This window comes from Stegodyphus dumicola, chromosome 9, assembly GCF_044657685.1.
Source record: "Stegodyphus dumicola isolate Sdum_Otavi_A_Nest chromosome 9, ASM4465768v1".
NCBI lineage: Eukaryota > Metazoa > Arthropoda > Arachnida > Araneae > Eresidae > Stegodyphus > Stegodyphus dumicola.
The window spans coordinates 144,952,894-144,979,760 of NC_140776.1; the positions used below are offsets into that span (position 1 = coordinate 144,952,894).

The following is a 26,867-nucleotide window of genomic DNA, read 5'->3' on the forward strand; positions in this document are numbered from 1 at the left end:
GTATCTAGGTTAAAATAGGACGAGAAGCAGCAAATAAAAAGCCTTAACTTTTCATATAGCATCAGCTGATTTTTTTCAATTCAGTGTGAAAATGTTAGAAAATAATGGAATAACTTTAGATTGATGAAATCAATGACATCTTGTTTTTATTCTGTTTTAACTAAAATAATTACTTCTCATCATCAAAATATATTGTTCTTGTGTTTTCTTCGAAATAAAAGTATGGAATGATACTGTATAATCACCCATATCCAGTGGCTATTAATAGCAACCAGTGGATACAATTTTTGTTCTTTTGGATATTATATTTCTCAAACATTTATTTGGACTTTCTAAAAATTGTATGTAATTCAAATTACTTTTCTTATACCAAATCTTGATTATCATAATTTGAGATAAGATTTTTTTTCAACAATTAACATACGAAAGACTGAGCAAAATTTCTTTTATCAAAATACAGTCAAAAGTCTTTAATCCGGATGTCCATAATCCGGAATGATCTATAATCCGGACCTCAAAGCTACAAACTTTCTGCGCATACATCCTTTACGCATGCGCATAATACATTTGACACATGCGTGTTTAACGTATAATGGACGGTATAAGATAAACTAAATGACCTAATTATCTACTTCAGTTAATGTTGCAGATTGCGTTGTTCCTTAATCTTTGAATTGGATCCGGCTTATTATTTTTTGCAGACTGTTACAGCAATTTTATAAAAGTAAGCTTGAACTTTCGAGTATGTCAAAAAGAATTTCCGATTCTGCAGATGCCAAAGGATCTGCAAAGCGAAAGCATGTTTCGATATACATCAAACAAAAAGTGGAATTGCTGCAAAAAAAGGATAAAGGCATATCCTTTGTTTCTCTAAACATTCCGAAATCTGCTTATCAATTTCATGCTGCTCTGGGGGGGGGCAACGTCGCGCCGCGCAAGGAACTGGAAGTTGATCTGTCAGCACTATCCTTATCTTCAGAGCAGATGTTTTTATTTTATTCATCTTCTAATTTACTAAATGTAGTATTTCATCTCGATGTACTCCGATATGATTTAAATCAAATTCCTCATTATTATAAATATCACGAATACACATCAAATAGTTGCAATTTTCTAATTTCGACTATAAGTAATGTATGCTTTACGCATGCGTGCGTTGAAAGAAATGTTTAATAAAGTAAACAAATAAATATTAAGCTTTTTTTTTTTTTTTTTTTTTTTTTTGTAAATTTTGATACCCTTTAGATCATAATTGCTCTTTATTTCATAAATTATGGTTTCATATTCTTAATTTTATAATTTCTGCATGCCATCGTACCAGATTTAAACTGATGATCTATAATCCAGAATTGCCGAAGTCCCGACAAGTCCGGATTAAAGACTTTTGACTGTACTAACTTTTTGTCATTGCCTTTAATCACAATAATATGTAGTTTTTTTGCCATCCATCACAATTATGAACAAAAAATAAAATTAAACTATTTAATAAAAATTTTCACCTCGAAATAAAGTATTATATCTTTTACCATTAAAAAGGATCCAATAATGAAGTTAAGTAGAAATGGGGAAGGGTAGATGTTTCATATTGTTTGGCCATTCAATCTGGATATAAATATTTAACCCTTAGCGCTCCGCTACGAAGCCGTCCGTCATTTGTTCCATAACTCTGTAGGCTCCGCTGCGGATCCCAATGTTTTTAGTTTTTAGTATGATTAGGCTCAAGATGTTATGGAATCGTTGCAATTCTTATCTGTAGTTAAAATGTGCTCAGTCTCGCTTCTGTTACGATTGAAACATTATTTGACCCATTTTATGATTAGCAACATGGAGCAAAATAATTATTGTGATGAGAATATGGAGTTGAGTGATAGTGAAGATGTGTTTGATTTTTCATTGTTAGAAGATATTGTGTCAGACAATGTTGATTATAATTCTGACACTTCAAGTAGTGGTTCCGAAATTATACTACCAAAGAGACGATGAATGGTAGTTATTGAAAGTGAAAGCGAAGAGTCGCCAGAAGACTTAGATGAATGGCGCGATGTCACGGAAAAATTAGATATTCCGGATAGAATACATTTTAGTGTATCGCCAAAGGTGAATAAGAAGGTGCATATGTATAAAATAAATAAAATCAAAAACATCCACAAGCACGTACATTTCTTCTCACTTAAATTAAGACTCCTTCTTCACACTCGTTCCGCTGCGAAAATGTGCCGGAGTTGCTGGTAGGCAGTGATATAAAAACGTGCGAAGCGCTAAGGGTTAAACCCATTTCTAATGCTGTGTGTATTTCAATACTATTTCTGTTCGCAATTTTTTCACTTTAGCATTTCTAACTTCTAATGTATATATATATATATACACACAAGACACATTATTAAAAACAAGACAAAATTATATATTTTCCTTTTTTATTTTTAAATATTTTAGGATTCAGTGGTATCAAAATAAATGAGAAATCTAGAAAAAATATCTCTCTCACAAGGTGAAAGCTACATGAATAGCTCCCTATTTTCTATTAAAAAACAACAGTGTACAAAATATAGCATATTTAATTAAATTCCTAGCTCAAATGCAGGACTAACACCATCTACATTACTAAAATTTGTTTTTCTGATATATATGGTTCCATCGATTTAGCAACAGCTTCTTTAAAATTCTGAAATTTTATCATTCGATTTACAGGAGGTTTTAATCCTCCTCCTTTAATTATAGAAGTGATCTCATTTAGCATTTCTGTTCTCTCTTCTGCCGAGTGCACTTTATTCCATTGTGTCATCCAGAAACCTCGAAGTCTGATATCATTGAAAATTAAGCAAGCTGTACTAATTGTTATGGGTTGTTTAGACATTCCTCCATATGTAACTATAGTACCTTTATCAGTCATATGCCGTATTAGTTCTGCAGCACTCTTACCACCAACACAATTAAAACCAAGTTTAGGTCTTGGAATATTTTTCAGTATGTCGATCATTGTTGGAGTCCTGAAATGACATAATTATAATTAACAAAATTATATTTATATTACTCATTCTTTAGCACTTACAGCTTGATGTAGAAGTTCTGCAACATCTCATGAAAGAATGCATTTTGTGCATCTATCCACATTTTCAAAATTAAGTGTTAACATTAATAAATAATATCGGGTTTAACGAAAGTTTCTTCCACCACAAATATCGACTGCACAAACAGTTCACGTTGGCATGTTTAATCATATTTTGTCAAACAATCTTTGACATTTGAAAGAGATTTGCTTTAGAATGTGTTTTTGTAAAAAAAAAAAAAAAAAAAAAAAAATATTACCATTAAATGCAAGGTGTCTGAGGTGGAACTATTATCAAGCTACCAGATAAGAATCATTATTTACTTCCAGTTCTGTTGCAAAAAGTCAGTTACAGAATGTCACTAAATCATGCGTACAGTTCTAGGTATTAATGTTGTATCATATGACACTGTGAAGGTTTGGTATGAAAAATTCAAAAACAAGGATTATGACATTCAAGAAGCAGAGTGCTCTGGCCAGCCTACTGATGCTGATGAGGCTTGCCCGCGAGAACTTGCGAAAAATGATCAGTATGCAACCATTCAAAAGCTTGAGCTTTCTAAGGCGTTAGACAACAGTGCCATGTCCATTAGTCGCACTATGCATCACATAAACTTAACATAGAAGTTCAATTGCTGGGTGGGAGCTGATTTAAGCAGATAAGGACAGACATGTTCGGGCTTGCACTAATCTGCTGAATATCAATGTAAGGACAAAATTCTGGACTCGATCATCACTTGTGATGAAAAGTGGATATACTTTAACAACACAGGCCAAAAAGGTGGTTGGTCTGCACCCAGTGAACCCATCAGCAGTGTCACAAACAGAAAGATCATACATTGTATGTGGTGGGATTGGCATGGTATTATCCATTAAGAGTATCTAGATCTAGTACCCTCTATAATAAGGTGTACAGCGAGATGATACTCTCTGTTGCTGCTATGAATGAAAAACGTCGAACTGAGTTCCGGCACAAAAAGGTAATGCTCCCTAAGACAACGGAAGACCACGTGTGTCTGCATCCACTGACTGGACTCTGTACAGACTTGAATGGGATCTTTTGCCACATCCACCCCTCCCATATAGCCCAATACTGCTATTTCGGACTTCTACCTTTTTTCACACCTGCAGCTACATCTTGCTGGTGTTATCTTAAATTCTGCACAGGATGTCCGAAATGAGATTGATCTGTTTTTAGACTCATGACCACCAAGTTTCTGGGCTTAGAAAATCTACAAAAATGTTGGCAGAAAATCATAGATTTGGGTGGTGATTATTATCTATACTAAAGGTACTGCTTTTATGGTTTTTTTTTTTTTTTTTTAAACTTTATTAACCGCTTCCATTACAAATTTTTTTGAAAAAAATTGCAAAAAATCATCACTTTTTTAATTTTATTATTAAATACAACAAAACGAAACAAATCAAAATATGTAGGTTTTAAGTTGAATTTTTAATTTTTTGAAGGTGTAAAGCATTTATTTTTAATATTAGTTTACTATCCCAAGTTATCTCGGGCAAACGAAAATAGTTAAATATTAATCTTTGTATGATTGTTTTTGAAATAAGGGACAACACAGAGTGATACCTGACGTTCTACACTGGTATCTGGTCTCTTTTCTTACTGGCTTACCGCTGGAATCTCTTTCACAGGAGCACAGAGTACACTGTCTCGTTGGATTTGATTTTTTCCACCCCACCTTTTCATAATCACTATCTGAAAAATCATCGCTTTCGCTATCTTGCATCATCGACATTATTTTATTTTTTTCCCAATGCATGCATCCTTCTTTATACATTACTAATCCACAAGCCAACGTATACTATACAATAGTCCCTCCAAAAGAACCGCGCAACCAACAAAATTTTTCAAACTGCCAATCAAAGCTGAATATTTCCTTTCATTTCCTCCAGACCGAGTAAAACCGTGATAAAAGAAATCGTACTAACAAATTCTGCTTCACCCGAGTTTTCTCGGGATAATAATTAACTGCAATATATACGAACCCGATATAACTCGGGATAATCAGGTAAGTGGTTAAGAATGGTGGAATATTTTGGTGGAAAACTTTCATTACAACCAGATACATTCAGTTTAAAAATAATTTTATAGATAATTAAAAAACAGATTTAAAATAACAATATTATTGTAAATGTTATGCATGAGAAACTGAGAGCTAATATAAACACTTTTTATAATTCTTTTAAACTATAAATAATTTTTTTAATTCAAAAGAAGAAAATAATGTAAAATTACAAAATATTAGATATTTTTACATTAATCCATGGATTTTAAACACATTTTAAGTAAGATAGATTATTAAAATTTTATTGAAAAGCCTTATTTTCAAATACTAATGCAGATCACTTGGGTTGTCTTCACTGGAATTAAATAAGACCAGGATAAAATTAAAACTTCAGTTAATTCTTAATGCTTTTATTGTATTTTTTAAACTGACCACTTGTTTTAACATCATCTAAATAGTTTTAATTGGGCAATTTTTGAACTGAATTAGTGTAAACATCTGTCCCCTGAATTGATGGCAATACATTATGGTCCCGAAAGGTATGTTTTGAAACATGCCAATAGTTAAAGGAAGCTTTCTTTCTTTTAATCGCATTGTGGTTTAAATCTTTCATTATGGTGGCATTAAATAAAGGTGGCTTTATTGTGTAAGAAAAAGCACATGACTGCATATAACTTCATGCCATTGGTCCACAGTCTGTCCTACCTGATCATTTATATACCCACTTTAGTCACTTAAGCCTCAGTTTTTAATGAAAGGTTTCTTCACAAGCATATGAACTTTTAACCCATAGCTGCCAACCTTGAAATATGAAGAATGGAGATTCTCCCACAAAAAAACTAGGAGGATTTCATGTTGCGGGGTGAAAGTATTTCAAATTAGCTCCAAACTAACTTAAACTTGCTTTATAATGCATGGTTCGTGTTGTTTAAAAATACAATAATATTTAATTCAATATTCTAACATTCTTTGGCTAAATTCATTTTGTAATTTTTTGACATTGTTAAAGCTGAGAAAATCCTGAGTACGGAAAGTTTGAATTTATCAAAGTACTTTTAAGTTTTCAGTATTCTTCTGAAGTTGTGTACACTCAAGAAAATTCAGTACCAATAAAATGTAATAAAAGTTATGCAGAATGAGGATAGAAATCTGCCCAGATTAAGTTCCATTAATTCAGTAAACTGAATTTATTACTAAAAACACTTTCATTAGCAAAGGTTATAAAGTTAAAAACCAAGAAAATAGGAAATGCTGAGATTCTCACGCTTAAACCGGGAGACTTGGCAACTATGCTTAAACTATTTCCATCTAACTTCTGATTTAGAATTCAACTGGACACATTAACTCAGCAGCTTATCTGCTACTCATCCCTCGATTTTTCACAAGTATAAAAACAATCTCTTAAACACACAAATAAGACTTTAGTCATTTTTTTATCATACTTTTCCTTGGCCTACCTTTTCTATGCTAATTTTCCAAGTTCCTGGTTAAATTGAAGTTAATAATGTGTTTACTAACAGTTGAATAATGACAGCCAGATTTCATACCAATTTGACAATGATAATACTTCATTATGAAAAACAATAATTTTAGCATGCATAATTACTTTATTTACATATGATATTCTTTAAATTAACATAAAAGAAATTTAAAACTGTAGCACATAATTATTAATGACCAAAACTTTAAAGCAAGCAAATAATCATTTTTCTTATAGGCATAGTTTGGACATCAGCAGTTTTAATTTTTTAAATGTTATTTGTGCTTATTATAAGTATTCTTAATAGTAAAATATGTTGAATTCTATATAAAATTATCTTTAAAATGATGTACAATTTATTAAATTTGAGATCTAAGTTAATTCTGAAAATGCTTGCTGTTCGAATGTGCTCGTAACATATGTTTTCAAATACTGTAGAAGAACTTTCGTACTAAGCTGTATAACAAACAATAAAACTTTAAAATTAATACTTTCAATACAAATGGTGTATACGTAAAAAATATTGAATTCAATCATTATACACTCTTGCAAATTAAATGAATAAAATATTGTAAAAGAAGTGTCCATTTTCGGTAAAATTAAGCATGTGTAAATCACATTCAGAGAAAATAAAATAATTACAATTCAATTTAATGGCTACCAGGTGAATCTTAAATACTACAATTAGTAATTAGTGAAACCTCCTCTATTATGCGGCTATACAGTGAAGTAACAAATGATATGAATTCCTGATGTCATTCTTTAATGCAAGATGTTCTTCAGTTGTTCCCCAACTATATTCTGTGGTGAATATGCCTGATGGCTTAGGATGTCCCATATTAGTTCAACTAGCGAAGGACAAGTTGAAACAGCATACAGATATGTAAGCTGTATAAGGTCAATCATCAGTTTGCTGGAAAATGACCCCAGTGTGACCCTATCGTGAAAGATAACACTGTTGGTTGCAATATGTTATCAATACTTTATGACACTGCATTAAACCACCAAACCTGTTAAACTACCCTCGACTACATACCCACAAAAACACTTCCTAGATTACCATTTTCACTTGGTAAATTGATTTGAACTTAAAATAGAAATCCATTATCGCTCACATTGACCAAACAGACATTTCTTTCCAATTCTGTGCACTACTGCCCACACATCCATTTTGTACATCATCAAAACATAGTTTAGTATTTTTTTTTTTAATTTGTTCTGTAGTTATGGAAGATAGCTGAAATGTGGTGGCTATTAAGTCAATTATGTTGATCTCAACATTGCCGATTCTAAAAGATAGATATTACCATATTAAAAATCTTCTGTGTCCTTCAAAAGCAGAACTTTTCTGCGATTGGCTAACCTAAGCAAAAATCCACACAAGACAGTAAAAATGTTCGGTGGAATTGTAAAATATTATGGCTATGTACACAAAATAGATTAATAAATGCTAAAAACTTTTTACTGAAACTAGTGCTAGAAAAAATATATTTCTTTCAAAAGTTCCGGCTAATCTTTGGAATATGGTAACAGGTAATTTGGCAACATTTTGGTAAGGCGATAATGGTTACTAGCTAGGACTTTAGCAGTGTACATGGATAAAGTCAAGAATGTGCGCAATGCCATTTTTGTGTAATTCTGGGATTTTTTTAAAAGTGAAAATAGGTCGATGTGTACATGGATACCGTGGTATGTGTAATTCTTAAAAATGCAGCAAGCAGTTTGCAATTCTGCACCTTCTCCCAATTCTGCACCTAATCTTCGTCATGATTAAGCACTTTTGTTCCATGAAAGTTCTAGCATAAGCGTAATTCGGCTAGCAGATTGTTGGAAAAAAATTTTTGAGTAAAAAAAAAAACATGCCTTTACTTCGTGAAAACAAAATGGCGTCCAAACAAAAACTAGCAGGTTGCTGTAGCAGGGTTGGTCACCAAAAAATCGTTAAGTTACGATAATCCAAAGATTAACCAAAGTTTCTTATTGCATGATAAATGGCTAGATTCAATAAGGCCATTAGAATTGTATGCATAACCATTAAAAGCAAACTGCTGTCTGAAAAAATACTACCCTATACCAGGACTACTGACTGGCCTGACTTCCTTGATATGATGCAATGATTATCTGCCTTAAAACTGAAGTAAAATTCAAAACACAAAGAACTGCCAGTCAGTAGCAACCTTGAAGCTCAGATGTGGCACTGTTTCAAGTGATGTTGGGATGATAAAGACAAGAATTCATGATTAAAGTGTAACTCTAAATAAGCCAACTGTCAGAAAACAATTAGAGGTGGTACAAAAAAGCTACAATATATTGTATCTTCGGCAGTAATGATCTTGCTTGTCTCACAATCAGCCATTTTTGTCTTGCATTTGTATGCCTTAGCTTATCAGAACCTTCATTTTATCAATGCATACTTTTCAATGCAACCATTGTTGGCAGTACCTCTGTATTTCTGTAGCCATGTCTACACAAACCAGATAGTAGCCTATTGTTCAACATAACTAGACAGCTTCACGCAACCCGATAAACCAACTGTGAGGCACTGCCGCCCTTTATGAAGAACAAGGTGCCTATGCCAGCGAAATGAAAAGAAAATGATTACGATTATTATATTGTAATTCAAAATAGATCACACGCTGAATAGTTTAGATTAAAGCGAACAGTTTTGTAAGTTACATGAATGATATAGTTGTACTGGATTACACTGAATAAAAACATTTATAATCAAATAGTTTATTTGATTTTTGACGCCGAATAATAAAAGAACCTACAATCATTGCTCATGACACCAACTTTACATAAGTGGGTGTATCATAATGGCTTCATTAATAGCCTGTCAAGGCAATTCTAAGATGACACTCGACCATACAACTATTAATCGTTTCATAGGATGCCAGTAGTGCAGAACATACGAATGCTATGATCAAATTTCACTGGTCACAAAACTTAATAATGATTTGCATATTTGGAAAAGCCAGATTCTGATTTAATCAGATTTCTTTCAAAGATTGGATTTAAGGTAAAAAATTTCGCATTATAGTAGATTCTAACAATCTGTATGCCTCATTTATGGATTATTTCTGAGTTTTATTTATATATTTCTCTTCCTAATTACTACCTTAAATTTAGATTATTTGCATATAAATAACTAATTAAAATTAAAATACATTCATACCTTGAGAATTATTTAATCAAGATACAAAGAAAAACATTAGTAAAACATAGTGAAATGTCTCCCAAATGGTTTCATTAAAAAAAATCTTAAACTTTTAAGAACTGATCAGACATTTTTTTAAAGTTGTTTAATGTTTTTGAGATTAAAAACTGGCACTCATTAAAAAAGTTACATGATTTGCACATATATCTCTAACATATACTATACATACATTATGTTAATTCATAAATGCCATTAACACTATAAATTTTAAGAAATAATATTTTTTGGGTAAAAGGTTCTGTCTCTTCCATGGAAAGTAACAGCTATAAAACTTTAGATAATCAGCATAATTTGATTTCTAATTAATTTCAATTTCAATCTTAAATACACTCAAGTAAAAATATCATCATTGCCTTTGCTTACACAAAAATATATATGAAAAATCTCCATGCAGTATATAAAACATACAATTTAATGTAATGTTATTTTTATATAACAGAAATATCTATATGATCCGTTTACAAGAAATGTTACGCAAAAAGATTTAGAATCATACATTTGAAAATTAATAAAAATTTAATATTTAACAGTAAATTTCCCAACAAAGCATGCCAGGAAAAAAGTAGTACTGAAATTATAGTTCATAGTTCTGGACACAAACTCTTAAAAAGTAAAAGATCTAATTTAGTTTGATAAATGATTAGCAATGGACTTCTATTTCCACCCCAATTTTGAGGGGGAGCACACCGGCGGATGGTCCGAAGGTCTTCCCTACCACCAAGCTACACAAGAGGACTTTTGACTTGCCATATATTTAGAGAGCCCCCGTCCTGCAAAGATACTATACATTTACAAACATCCATGCCTTCTCCGGGATTCGAATGCGGGCCCTTTGATACCACAGTAGACTCCCCTAACCACTATACCATTTGGGCGGCTAACTACTAGTACATATTTTAATCAGCTATACTGCAGACTTTTTCAAAACAAGTAATAAAAGTTTAAAAATTAATAATGGTCACAAGGATATGCAAATAAAATATACATGGAAATAATTATTTATAGGCTACCAAAGTTAACTTCTGAAAAGTTGGAAGATGCACGGTGAACTTTATTCACATCTGAACACACAATTTGAGAATAATTTTTAGAATATATATTATGAATGATAGGGAGGGAAAGAAATTAAAACTTTTACCTTAATTCATTTTCTGTCACAACATAAGAAGCACCTAATGATGTCAAATAAGATTTCAAGGATTCTAAATTAGGACGATCTCTAATAACATTAATGGTGTTTATTTTTAAATATTTGGCAATTTGTATAACAGCCTGTCCTACACTGCTATTGGCCCCATTTTGTATAATACTATCACCTTGCTTTAAATTTTCAAAGTCCTTTATCATTCTGTAAGCTGTACATGGGTTTACAGCAATGGTAGCAGCACTAACCAAAGGAAGAGTCTCATCAACCTAAAACAAAACAAACACAAAAAAAAAAAAGCTTTCACATTATAATATAGAATAAATATTCAATAAATGTAGACTTTTTTGCATATACTTAAGATTGTTTTGTTTTTATGCTATATTTTCAAAATCCTAAGCAATTTAGAAAAAATACAAGAAAAATTCATGTTATTTGATTTCACTAAGGAATTATTATATGAAAAGAAAACACACTCATGTAAAGAATATCTGTCACAAATACAGTGGATGGACAAAAATATGGAAACACCTTGTGAAATGCATGTTTGAAAAGAAAGATTGATTTTAATGAAATATGTAGGTGGCGCTGGCATTTTTGACTACTGACGCCACCTATACAACTTCGTAAATGTGCTAAACAGTTCAGTTGTTGTCGGAGTACTGCTATGTGAGGTTGTCATTGCATTATGTCAGAGTTAACAGACTTCGAACGTGGGCAAATTGTTGGAGCACGTATGGTAGGTGCTTCCGTAAGCAAGGTAGCCGAGGTGTGTAGTGTTTCAAGAGGTACTGTATCGAAGATTTATTCCGCATATTTGAAAAGAGGAAAAACATCATCTGCTAAATCACAGGGCGGACAAAAGTGTGTCCTGAGTGATCGTGACAGATGATCATTAAGGGCAATTGTGACAAAAAATAAGAAGACCACAGCTGCAAAAGTTACTGCTGAAATGAATGTTGTGTTACCGAACCCTGTGAGTACCAAAACAATTAGAAGGAAGCTTCATAAACAGGGAATTGCTGGCCGTGCTGCAATTGAGAAGCCACTCATCAGTGATGCTAATGCCCGTAACAGGAAAAGGTGGTGTTTAAGTCATAAAGCCTGGACTATAGAGCAGTGGAAGCGAGTAATATGGTCTGACGAGTCTTCTTTCACATTGTTTCCCACTTCTGGCCGAGTTTACGTCTGGAGAACGCCATTTCAAGCCTATAATACAGACTGCTTGTTGCCAAGAGTCAAACATGGCGGGGGTTCTGTTATGGTTTGGGCAGCCATATCGTGGTTCTCTGCTAGCCCCATGATAACTGTGTCAGGGCACATGACTGCCAAGACTTATGTGAACATTTTGGCCGATCAAGTTCATCCCATGGTACAAACTTTGTTCCCCAATGGTGATGGTGTCTTTCAAGATGACAAAGCCCCTGTTCACACAGCTCACATTGTCCAGGACTGGTTTTCTGAGCACGAGGATGAGTTGTCCCATCTCCCCTGGCCACCACAGTCACCAGACCTGAATATTATCGAACCTTTGTGGTCTACATTGGAACGGAAAGTGCGTTCTCATTATCCACCGCCAACATTGTTATCTGAACTTGCCACCATTTTGCAGGAAGAATGGTATAATATTCCCTTGGCAAACATACAGGAACTGTATTTATCCATTCCGAGAAGACTGCAAGCTGTTTTGGATGCCAACAGGTTTCCTACACCATATTAAGGAAAGAAACATGTTTTTTTAAAGGTGTTTCCATATTTTTGTCCAACCCCTGTACAATACATTTGAAATTTAAATATGAAAATAAAATTTTCAACACTCTAGTTAAAAATATATGCAGAAAAGTCAGGTAATAAATATGAAATTTACAGTAACTGAATCTAATTGTTAAGGAAGTATTAGTGTACCCCCTGCAAAACAAAGTATGGAGTGGTACAATGTAGAATAATACAATTTTTGCTGCAGTGCAAATGGAGATGAAAAATCTTCCAACTATTCGATATAACATCACACTTTTAAAGAAGAAGCTCGTACTTTATCTTAAAAAAATTAGAAATTGATCTCTGTCATATTCCAATCATATTATTTGCCAGATTTCACACACTCTATGCTGTTCTTTTGTATCAAAATTATTCTGCAGTAGTCAACATTTTCAGATAATTCAAGCTGTTCAAAACAACATGACAGCCGTTCTATCACACAAAACATACAGAATATTCGTTCTAGAAATGCTGAAAGGAGTGTGTGCTTACCAATAGGTGTTGCTTCAAAAGTTAAATACAAGCATCTTCTTTAAAACAGGATATTATGGTTGTTTATTATTAATAATGCACCATATAGCAGAAATCACACCATTTTTATTTTCATTCCAGTTAGATGTATAGTAAATAAAATTTTATGAATGCAATTTTTCATTAGCCATCTAATAACACCAATAAAAAATCAGAAAGTAGTCTTTTGAAATTTTAATTTAATTTAATTATTTTTTTTTTTTTTTTTTTTGTTTTGTTTTGTTTTGTTTTTATCTTGAACTTCTATATTTATGTTAACTCAAAACTGTAGCAGATATATTCTGTTTTATTCATACCTGAAAAAAAATTCTTAAACATATTTATTCGGGTGCATAGAAATAATGTAGAGTTACTCAGTTGACAGTTTGACAGTACACTGAGAGCCTAAAACACAGTCTTAAAAATTCCAAACAGCTTAATTAAAAATCCTAGTACTGAAGTTTTTGACCATTTTTGCACTAAGTTCTCCAATGAATATGAACTATGAGCAGATTGACAATATATTCCATTAATGAGGAACATTATTATGCTTGTATTTACATTAAACAAAGGGTAAATCATAAAAACTCTCATGCAATCAGCTCATTCACCAGGATTTCAACTTGGATCAAACTACCAGTATGAAGAAATGACAAAGATTCAATTTATAAATGAATGAGTAAATAGTGCATCAAATTAGAATTATATTTACATTTTATAAATATCTTAATTAATTATATAGATAAACAAAACTACACCATTTTTTCTGGCTCACAAAGGTTAAATCATGCTTCTAACAGAACTTTCCAGCCTGAATTCAAACATGTTAATAATTTTTCTCCAACATACATGCTTTCCTTGTAATATCCATTTTTTTAAGTGTTAAAGTAATGTGTATATTCACATACATATATGACTATTCAAGCCTAAAATGTTATAATGATTGATTCCCTTTTGTGGCTGACAACTAAAACATGCTTCTTTAGTATCCAATGGTAATCAGTGAGCATTTTATTGCTCACTGTCATGGCATAACTATCATGTTGGAAAAGCTGATGTACATGATATATGATACTAAGATTGTCAAAGAAATCTAGAAGGAATTCCATGTAATGTGTCTCTTAAGATATAAATCTTAAGAGACACATTACATCCCATATTTCTGTATGATTGTAACAACTCATCCACTTTTTCATTCAGTTTGGAGATTTATGATTTTCTAAAAGATTTTGTGCAATATATTTCAATGACTTCCACTCTGATTTTTCAGCTTGGTTTAACTAATCTTTAAGTTTTCCATTTCCAAATTAAAGCTCTTCTGGGAGCATCCCAAAATACCTTCCTTGATTTTAGCATCATTATGCAAAAGGAGTTTTCTCTAGAGAAAAGAAAACAAAGAAACATTTTCAACCAATTTTTTTACAAAGTTTTGAAAAAGGTCCTAAGTTCATCTGATGTCAAGGTTTATGGTAAAAGATATATAGCAATTTTTGTCCACAGGTAAGTGATTAATGCTTTGGCTACTTATTCTTGGTATATCTCCTCCTTCCTGCTGTTCTATTTGGAGAAGAGACAACAAAATTTTAAACTGTCAAGCTACATATCCATTAATAATGCAATGACTTTTAAATTGTAATACATATGTTAACAATACTTGCCGCAGTAAATTTTTCTAAATACAGTTTTCATGTATTTCTTTCAAATTAAATGGATCAATTAAGAACAGAAGAAAATATATTTCAATTGTATATACACAACCTTCAAACTAAATTTTGAAGACTCAATGCATAGCTTCCACCCTCTTGTTTTATATTCATGATCAAACAAATACTGTATATTACAATGTATAATGCACACTATTAATAAAGAAATTAAGATTGTAATTTAAGGGTGTATGTTATAAGTCAGATATAAAACTGAAATATTTAAAAATAAAGGAAAGATAAGCATTTAAAAAAAATTAGATTCATACATGTACATAAATGCTAATTATTTAAAAGAAATGGCATACCATTATGAACATAAAAATTTTTGTTAATGGATAAGTTGAAATGTTCATCATATTTATCTTTCATTATATTTTCAGGCACATCATCAAATTCTGCTTTATCTTCACCATCACTGTTACCCTGATTCATAAATAAATAATTATCTTCTGCTCCATTTAAATTGTTAGATATGCTATATTTTTAATGACTTTTGAATTATGTCAGGTGTAATTTCATTCCATGCTTTTATTATCCACTCATACATTATTTCTAGACTAGCATGATGCATTTGGCCTCCTTTTGAAAATATGTTTTTACCTTCTAACATTCACACATTTTACTATCATTTTAAATTTCCTTTGAATGTATTGACCTACACATCTAAAGGTTGAACTAATGGCATTAATTCGCCTGGAATAATTGCCATGTTTGTGTTACATTCTTTCATCAATTTTTCATATTATCCATTAGGTGAGATCTGAAGATTTTTCTGGTTTCTTCTTCAACAGGATGCTTTTGCCAAACATTTCTTTTCTACAGTTTTACACCCTTTTCATCCATCCATCCTTTTTTGTTAAACACAAATGAAAACATCATTTAGCAAATTACACTTCAGCATCCTCTTTCTTTTAAAAATAATCAAGGTTTAAATTTTGTACCATCCACTAACTAGGAAATCACTACAGTGAGGTGAGATTTTTTATGACCAGCTGTTTTTATGTGAACCTTTTTTTTTATTATATCAAACACTACTTTAGTTTCATTCCTATTTGCAATATGCAGCAGTAAATAATATTCCCCCCCTCGTTGATATGCATTCAGTAGTTATGTTATTGAACATACTACTGAAAACTTATCAGTTTGTTGTACAAATCTTTCAGAAGCATTTGTTAAATTTTTGTTTCTTCTCACAGAACTAAATTGCTAATTGCTTTAAAGTTCCTATTTTCATTTGCATTCTTCTTTGCCCATTTTAAAACAAATAAATGTATGCTGTCTCTTGTTACAATTAATACATTCTGGTGATTTTATAGAATCCAGTTTGCAAACACTCTTCTAGGATAGACCATTTCATTACTCCTTTATGCAAAACATTAATTCTTTGGTGTATTAATTATTATGATTTCATTTTTCTACTGCTCACATATGGAGCTTTCACCAACACCAAACATCTTTGCTGCAATATGATTTTCATTTTCTTTTGCAAACCGAATGACTTTGCATTTGAAACCAGCGACGTGTTTGTTTCGTTTGGCAGGAGCGATAGTTACCACTAAAAGAACAACTAGATCAACTGCATTTCAACTGAAGTAAATGCAATTTACTGAATCCTTTCATACTCATTTCAAAACCATGGCTTCAAATGACTGGAGAAAGAGAAAACATCCGACCCCTAATTCAGTAAATTCATTCAGGTTGGAAATGAATTTTTACCCCAAACTGTGTCCCACTTTTCTCAAAAATATAGAATAACATTCTTGGGCACATCCGCACTGAATATAACCCATCTTGTTTGCAGAATTATTTACTCCCTCAAGCATTTCCCACACACACATATTGTTCCCCGTTATCGATTATCAATTCAGTATACCATTGTTCGATAGCCCACGGAAAATCTATAAATGCATTACTTCAAAAGATAAGAACATTGCACATGTATATTTCAGGTTTCTTCGTAAAGAAAAAAATGCCTAAAAATTTAAAAAATGCAGATTGAAATTATAGGTGCATGTTATACACCAGAATATCTGGTACATGCATCAAAGTGCAAAAATTTTTTAACTATATCCTTTTCTTCAGAATACAAATCTTAAAAGTTTTACTGAGTGGAAGAAGAAATGAATGAAAAAGAAAAGATTCACAAAAGAAATGCATTTTAGTATCTTTCTGAATGAAATTCCAGCTTCTCACCATAAATCCAAAAGTTGAGCATATTTTTCAGGTAATTTCCATCAAATCCGGTACTAGATCATTGAAATTGTCAAGAGTGACAAAAAGAAGGAAGAGATAACTGTTTTTCCTTCTTCTCATAACATAAGATCATCTTGTTAATTGAATGCTGGGATTCAATTTGAATACTATACAAGTAAGTGTCTGTGAGGTATAGGCCTTTCATAACAGATGGTAAATTTCTGTATTTTACTATTATTATTTGTGTTTGATTTATTACATATTCTTTTTATCTTTGTAACACAGAAATACTGTTTTTCCTTCTTCCCATAACATAAGATCATCTTGTTAATTGAATGCTGGGATTCAATTTGAATACTATACAAGTAAGTGTCTGTGAGGTATAGGCCTTTCATAACAGATGGTAAATTTCTGTATTTTACTATTATTATTTGTGTTTGATTTATTACATATTCTTTTTATCTTTGTAACACAGAAATAATAATCCAATGTGTTCGTACTATACTATGGGTATGACAAAGTCTATGTACACTCCACACACACACAGACACACACAAAAAAACAAAAGAACAGTTCTACAGAGGGTGTTCACACATTTTTGTAATGATTTTGCAAAGATTTATTTATAAACAAACCTTTGAATTTTATTTTCTAATATGTTCAGTCTGATAGCCCTTTTGTTGAACTATCATACTGCATCTTGATTTCTAAGATAAAAGTTCTCTTCTTAAAACATTATGGTTGATTTTATTCCACTCCTTCACAATCTTCCAGAGTCCATGCAATGAAGATTGTTTGGATAAAGCGATGGTATTCCTTCTTTCCCCCTACTTTCCTTATTTTAAGTTCTCTATTATAAGAGAATCCAGTAATAATCAGAAAACCTTTCCTTGTTTTCTCTGAACCAATATATTAAGTCTTTTTCTCCTCTTTTTCGATAGTAAATCGATCTTTTTCTATTGTAATCAGATATGTATATCCAAGCCTCATAAATTATAACTACATATTTCCATTTATTACTTTCCAAATAATTTTCATACAGCAATCTGCACCTAGTCTTAAGCTGAGAAAAATGTTTCGGTATTAGGTGATGATCTTCTTTTTCTTTTTTTTTTTGTTTTGTTTGTTTGTTTGTTTGCTTTGATTAGCTGTAAATCAGATTTTATAATTTTGTTCACAGTTCCTACAGAAATAGTTAAAGACTTTGCAATAACTCTTTAAAGGGGGGATTTTCCTTTAAAACATGAGATGCAACTTTAGATTTAATAAATGTTGTACGTATTTCCCAGTCAAATACATATAAACTTTGACGTTTCCTTTCTTTCATATTAATTATGTCACTTTTTTTACATGTAGAAATATTAAAAACCATGCTTTTCACATCTTTTTTTAATAACTGAATAAGAGTATTTCTCTTCGGACAGTATAAAAATATAGTTTCTGATCCACTGTTTTTCAGTGACATTTTAAAGAAAACAATATTTTTACTGCTGCAGACAATAATTAAACGTCATTCCAATTTGATTCCAGTCACATTTGTATTTTAAAATTAATATTTAAATTTGTGGAGAAAATCAAAATAATTACAAAAATGTGTGAACACCCTCTTATATCTCGTTTTAGTGGGCTGATTAACTAAAATTAATTTTTGTTTTTCATGTATCGAAAGCACAACTTAAGATATATATTAAGCATGACTTAAGATATTAGATTTATAGATAGCATTGTTCTAACATAGATATTTTGATACAAAATTGACTTTTCTGAAATAAAATACCCTTTTTTTTTTTTTTTTTTTTTTTTTTTTTCATATTTTAATTCTACAACTCGAATTATGCCCAAGTATTAAATTTTGTAAATTTGGTAAGAAACTTACCGAGAAATTTTAAAATTTATCGTGGTGCACTTTTTTCAGTTTGTACAGAAATTAATTCACTTGGCGAAATTCTTAATTTATAGTAACCTATATTCCTTTCCCTTTTTTCATTGTTACAAGTAGAAAAAAAGGTGCATCATTCATTCTTTCAAATAATTTTAACAAAGTATGTTAAACATGCTTGGCATAATTATTGCTTATAACAAAAATATGCCAAAATTCAAAATGCACCAATATGTAAATTCACATATATCTTGGAAAATTTTGAATAAAAAGCTCTAATTTTTGCAGGTATACTTAGAAATACATCTATTTTAAGAAGATGGAAAACGTTTTACTGGTTATAATTCAATATTTTTTTTTTTTTAAATTTATAAAGTTTACCAAAAAATACAAATTTTAAAAACAAATCAGAAATTAGCTTTTGAACAATGAAAGAAGGCATTGAGTAAGTATAATGAAAAAAAAAAAAAAAAAGATATCAATAAATGCATACCAAATTCAATTAACATCAAGGAGCTAAAATTTTGAGAGCAAGTTTTTTTAAAAACTTCTTGTGTGATTTTTATAAAACTTAGCACTTTGGCATAATTTAAGTCATAGAATAAAAGTATGAAAAAAATCGGTATGTCATTTCAGAAAAAGTCCGATGTTGTGTCAGAATACCCATGTTAGAACAATGCTAATATATATCCTAACTCGTGCTTGAAGTCGTGAAAAACGCAAGTTATATTTCGTCAAGTGGGCCAGTAGCATTGGAGAACTGCCCCATTTTTTGTGTGCAAGGTGCACAAGAGCATTTAATTTAGTCTACCAAACATTCTGTATAGTTTGAAAGGCATATATGAGAGGCTGAAATGTTAGCTTGATTTCCCATTCTTTACAACAAATACAGAAGAATATAAATTAATAATATGCAATATACATATTTTATGATTATAACCAATATTTAAAAAAGATTCATCAATATACAACTGGATGGAAGGAATATATAAATGAATGTGTGGTACTTTCTGATTATTCACAACATCACAGAAAAGCCATATAAAAGTATTAATGATGCAATGCACCACTTCACCAGAAAGTATTTATTTCACAACCAAGATATGCACACAACACATGTCTGTTTAAATATAAATGGATTTGCACTTGAAATTCAATGGTCAGTTTTTTTTTTTTTTTTTTTTTTTTTTTTTTTTAAAGTTTTTTTAAGTCCATTTGTTTTTGTTGTAACAAAATGTAACAGAACCGTGTAGTTTACCCTTTCTTTTTTTACTGTATTGGAATGTATGTTGAAGTTTCAACTGACTTGGCAATCATGATCTGTGTACAATACCAAGTTTGTACTATTCTCTGTTTTTTTAAGGGGGGTATGACAAAGGAAATTGCTGAGCACATGACAAATGAGGACAACAGTGCAAAAATCCTAAAAATGTGAGTCTTCTTTGGAAAACGAATAATTTAAAAAAATAAGTCATATTGGATGCATTGCTGAAATAAAGTTATCCAAACAAGCATTTCTTTCCAAAGTCAGCATTAAGTTAAAAAATTCTCTTCAAAGTTGTCAAGTTCACGACTTCTTGATGGAAATACAGATAATCAGAAAATACCTTATATATTAATAAATTAATTGATATTTCCAGTCATTTAAAATATTTCTTAGATAAATTACTCCTTTAAAAATTAAAAAAGTGCAACATTTAAAAAATACTACTGCACAAAAGAAGGGTGACAGAAAAATTCCAGTTGTATATCTGAATTCAACATAAATAACTTACACTGGGAAAGAGACACTTTGTGCGCCTAAAACAGTGTTTACTGGTGTTACTAAGAACTAAATATATCTAAAAACCTAGGAATAATTTTTTACTTCAAAATACTTAGTACTTTCCATATTTGATTAATTCCTATATTTATTGCTGTTATTTTTTAAATATAAGGTCCTGTTTTGATATTTAATAGTACATTAAAAAAAATCTGGCCTGTTCTAACCATCAGTAATTCTGTTTTTAAAGGAAATTATTACGCAAATGAAAGATCTAGATAAGGTAAGCTTTATTTATTTATTATTATTATTATTTAAATGTCTACCATTAATTTAATTTATTACTTTTCATCTCTTTACACTTTATTAAATTTTAATTATTCATTATTTTATATATTTATTTTTTACCTTTCCTGATAGCATTTCACAGAGCTCAGGCACTTCAATTTTGGAAGCCCTAGTTTTGACAGAACATTACTTCATATATATTGATTTTGAAAATGATAAGATTAATTATGAATTTTTTCCTATCTGCAATTTCTTCCTGAAAGGACTGCTGAAAAATTGGTTATGTTTAACACAGTAATTATTTTGAGATTCAGTATGCTTTGTTGAGCCAGAATTGAACCAACTTTGAATTAATAATTCAGAAGAGCTGTTACAATTTCATTCCAAATGTTACTGACCATAACCTAAGCAGTTTCCTCTAATTGACATAACTATAATTTCCTCTAATTGACATAACTATAGCCCTATGTGGTGTATCATGAAATTTCCATATTTATATTTTATGCCATTTAGAAATGCTTTCCATAAAAATTTATGCATATTAATTATTATAATTTATTAGTGCATTATATTTTGAACCCAGGCATCAAACCAATAAAGCTTAACACAGTACTTAACTAATACTTTCTGTTTAGTCTCAATTATGATAACTGTAGGATTACACATTCTGAATACACGTAGTAGTACTATACTTCCTTTATTTTTCCCCCTAGCTTGTTAGCATCAGGTTCTGAAAATTTTAATATTTGCATAATTTTCCCTTCCTCTATTGTATACAGCTTTTCCCTCTGAAAGCTAGTTTATTGGTCAAGTCTATTCTCTTGATTATTTTTTCCTAGTGTATCCTCAATTTGTATTTGCATTTTTGTATGAGCATTTCATCCACTTAATTTACACTTACATTTATTATCTGAAATGCATTTTGCTCAGATTCTTCATTAAGCTACCTAGACATGGTAGGTATTCTCACATTTAAGAAATTTTCCAAACATGTGATTTCACTTTAGATCTATTATTTATATTCCAGGTCATTATAACCTTATCTACTGATGATTAGCTGTATTTTTCAAAACCCAGATCTTTTATTGTTTGCCTTCTCCTCGGTCTCTCTCAAGAACTGTGTACCAACAAATATTCATGAGATATTGGCCAAACATCCATCAGATATTGTAATGTTAATATTATTATATATTCTTACTGAAATGTATGTTTCTTTTAACAAAATAATATTGTGACAGTTACCAGCAATTTATCCACAACTACTTTTCATCTGATATGTTCTTATTATAACTGTGTTCTTGGGAAATTAAATTACTCGTATAATTTTCCCCTCTCAGTTTTTGGACTGAAAAATTAGTTAAAAAAGAAGGGGAGACATATGTAAGGAAATATTATACTTAATAATTACTTTGTATTTTCAACTTCATCATTACTCAGACAGAGACTTTTTATACAATAACTACATGATTAATCAAGTTTTCTTATTCGTAATTACCTTTTTAAAATTACACAAAATTTCTAAACAAGTTAATAGAATACAAAGTCCGAGATCTGGAATCAACTAAAATCTCATAAAAGTGATAGTTTTTTAAAGTGATCTAAGGAAGACATTTTGCACGAGTTAAAAAATTAGCAAATTTTTACGATGTAAATCGTCATGACACATCATTTATATTGCTTAACATATATATCATTTAACTGAATGAAGAATAAAAATTCACCACAACTGTACCCATTCAAATAATAAGTACTTTTTAATTATTTGTTCCCCCCTTACTATTCATTGTTGACTTTGGAAAACATCATGAACTCAGGGGTGACTAATTTTTTTTCCAAGCTAATATATGAAAGGTAACAGACATTTTCAAAATGGTGGCCAACTAAGAATTCTCTTCATGGGTATCCAATCTATAAAATTAAAAAAGCAAAAAATATTGTTAATAAAACACTTAAAATTTTATCCTTTTTTATGCTGTTACTCTCCTCATGTATACAGTCATGTATTTTAGCTTAAAAAAAATATTACAGAATTGCACAAATTCAGCTTCAATACAACTTTGGCTTTGCACACCAGACAAAACAGATATATGCTACATCCATACGTGGGTTCCCACATGCATACATTTTAGAAACTTCATCAGCTGTGACATAACTATTTTGGTAATATACTGCTTTGCCTCGGGAATACTTTTTTGCAACTTTTGGTAGGGATGCGAATAACTAAAAGTACTAAATAATATTTATTATGCTACAAGTTAAACATTCATAAAATCTGATATTTCTAATATAAATATTTAACATAGTATTATACATTACATAATTAAGGTACAACTCTAATATACGCCCTAATTTAAAAACTACCAGTATTCAATGGTCTTAACCAGTTGTAGGAAAATCTGAAGAAAATGATTGCAATATCATGTAATAAGAAATTAACTATGTGTTGCATAGCAGGATTACTTTTTCAAGCGTCGAGGTAGAGAATACTTTTTTTTTTTTTTTTTTTCTTTATATAGGTATTTGGCCATGGTATTCATTACACATATATTCTCTGTCATTCATACAGAATACTAATATTTTTAGTAAAATGTCTCTTTTTCATTAAGTGCTACTGGACATATAATAGATTAACGGATTCATTGGTACAACTCTAATATACGCCCTAATTTCACCAAATGTGGCGATATGTGTTCTGCGCTGGTTTTTGGCACGATTGCATGTTCTATGGCAACCCTGTTGACGTTGAAAAATCTTTGGCTGGAGCTCATTGGTTCGCCTCTGTGTCTGAGAAGATGAGAGGGAAAGATAAAATGGTAGTTGTTGAATTGAAGTTCGGCAAAAGGAAATATGATTGTGGATATCCTGTTGAGGGGTAGTGGGTATTTAGAAGTGTGGAAAGAGGGTCTGGGAGATTATTTTTAATGGCAGTGCATAATAAAAGTAGGGATTTGTGATTTTATTTATTTGTGAACCATAGTATAAATTTTCTGGATAGTGTGTCTGGCTGTAATGTAAATACAATAGTGATTACGTGGCGGCATGTTAAAGGCGGTATGAAATTTATATTTCTGCTATTCGAAAACGCATTAATTCATGGTAAGTGCATTTTATTTTATCCTTGTTCTTATTTTGTAGAATGTTATGTTCATTGGTTCTTTAGTATGAATTTCTGTCGTTATTGTTGTTTTTTTAAATTGTTTGAAATTTATTTTAGTTTATTTTGTTGTTTAGTGTCTAGACTGTACAATTCGTAGATGTTTAAATGAAACAGAACGCTGTGTATATGGTATTATTTGAAATTTATTGTTGTTATGTTATTTTATTAAAGCGAGGAGTGCGAAGATCGTAGATTCCTTCCTTGCCTAAATTGTGCAATTCGTAGAATTTTTTTTAAGTTTAAACAGGATGCTGTGTACATGGTATTCTTTGAAATTTATTGTTGTTATGTTAATTTATTAAAGCGAGGTCTGCGTAGTTTGTAGATTCGTTCATTGCCTACATTGTGCAATTCGTAGATTTTTTTTTAAGTTAAAACATTTCGCTGTGTACATGGATTCTTGTCAAATATTTTTGGTTAGAAACTTTACGTTTTTGCTATCTAAATTTTTTGTTTTTGTTTCGGATTTTTAGCTAAATTGTGTGTTCAAAAAGTAGTTTTTGCATGTGCGAAAACCACGTTTTTGGAGACATTTTAGGCTAAAAGTTCAAAATGTAGACAAAAAATTTAGGTAGTAATATGGCAGCGTGAAGTTTCTCGCCAAAAATATTTGGCGAGAAATTTGGCGACTTGAGAGCGCATATCAGAGTAGTTCCATAATTAATACTAATGTTTAGCATACATATCTTGCTTCACTTATATGTTCTGTAACAGTGTTTTAAGATGGAAAAATCAAAACAAAATTGAAACTATTCCCATAATAGTAAGAGGATATTGTACAAGTCAAAATTTTTAAAGGCTTTAAGAATACTATATGGAATCTCATATTTAAAACAAACAGATTTCATTGAATACTTGGAATGAAAGAAAATATCTAAAGAAATAAAAGTAGATCTTATATTTAGAATGAAAGGAAAATTATGAGGATGACTAAGAAAATGATTTCATATGCATGTATATAATAAATATATGTGAGCTAGAAATATATATAAGTATATGTGCCAGGAAAAAAAACTGTAAGCATATATCTTTTTTCACCATGATTCCTTAGCGAATGCAAAATATCATTCTAATTTTGCATCAGATAATTATAAATTGTGAATTCTTAGTATTCAAAAAATTTTATTTATCAATGGCAAAAAAATACAATTATGCAAGTATTATCTCTTTTCAAAAAATCAAACTTATAAAACTGCTTGTATTAACATTAATATATATGTAACTTAAAAATGAAGGGTTAAATAGACAGTATTACTGTTACTTAAGATTACATACCTTTAAAACTTCGTCTTCATTACAGACAGCATGAGTTTTCCATGTGCCCCACCCTGAAGAACATGGAATGACCCATGAACCTACTTTCAGATTTTTGACAGAAGATCCAACCTATGCAGAAATAAAGATATTTAAGCAATTGTATTATCATATTATGGACTAACATGATTTCTACATTGTAGTATTCTTTTTAAATACTACACTAAGTTTAACATGCACGGTCTGAGTTATAAATAACAATAAAAAAAGTATAAAATTGCTGGTATATAAAATAATTAGACATAGTTTGTTAACCACTGCACTACTTTTATTGCGAAATAAATAAATAAAAATGTAAGAACAGTATATATTAAAAGTGGATGTTCAAAAAAGCAGCAAATAAAGAAAGCATTGCAGTAATACTTGCTTGATGTCAATACATATTCATTTTGATCACAAAAACTGCTCAACTGAAAGCTTCAAATTTAAAACTCATATATAGAAGGAAGCATGTGTATTATAAATAAATATAATAAATACTTTTAAAATTTCTGCTACTCCTTCATTTCCTCCTATTGCTGGTAATTCGGGTTTCACAGCATATTTTCCCTGAATCATATTAATGTCAGCAGGGTTTACAGGAGCAGCAAGCATTTTCAATAGAACTTGCCGGGACTCAAGATTATCTGGAACATCGTACTCTACAAGTTCCAAAACATTATTCGGATCCCCATAATCTTTGTATTTCACTGCATAACCGCTTAAATAAGAAAACTGGTGAAATACATATCTTGACTTTGATAAGTGACTTATTAATTTAGTTACAGGATATTGTAACATTATCACACTCACTTTTGTTTACCTTCGTGACATAGAATTACATACATAGAAGACACAAACAGAAGTTCGGTTTTCCACATTTAATCAAGGAGGTTAGAATAGAAGGAGGGAAGATTCAACTCAAACGGTGAAGCTTGGCGGCCATCTTCCTGTTATCACCGTGACTTGTGCAAGGAAGTCTATCATTGCAACATTTTTTTCTTTTCTTTTTGAAGCATGTCAGCTTGTATTGCATATGGATGCATAAATAGATTCTCGAAAAAAATTCCGGGCATTATTTTTCACACGTAAGTATTAATTTTCTTTTTTTTATGTAATATGACAATTATGTCAAAAAATATCACAATGTCATGTGGTTTTCTTTCCAGATGTGAAAAAAAGGACTTAAAATAGGTTATTTAATATAACTATAATCAAAATATATTAAATATACTTTAATGTTTCTGTTTATAGCTGGTATCTTCGTTCCTTAAGATACAATGCTATATGGTAGGATTTAAATTGTATAATTTGAACGTTTTAGTTAATTCGTTTTATAACTTTCATGAAAATTAAGAAATCAATTGTTACTATTTTTATTAATTGTAAAGGTGTTAAATAAAGCAA

General features: G+C 30.7%; 1 protein-coding gene across 1 annotated transcript; it reads right to left on the reverse strand.

Annotated features, from left to right (window-relative positions):
- Positions 1–2,397: 2,397 nt before the first annotated feature.
- LOC118184697 (enoyl-[acyl-carrier-protein] reductase, mitochondrial) lies at positions 2,398–26,406 on the reverse strand. The gene is made up of 4 exons (XM_035354411.1): positions 25,962–26,406; positions 25,443–25,553; positions 10,909–11,183; positions 2,398–2,987 (listed from the first exon to the last, which is right to left on the reverse strand). The coding sequence occupies exons 1-4, from the start codon at positions 26,259–26,261 to the stop codon at positions 2,594–2,596; spliced, it is 1,080 nt and encodes a 359-aa protein (XP_035210302.1). The 5' UTR covers positions 26,262–26,406; the 3' UTR covers positions 2,398–2,593.
- Positions 26,407–26,867: the final 461 nt, after the last annotated feature.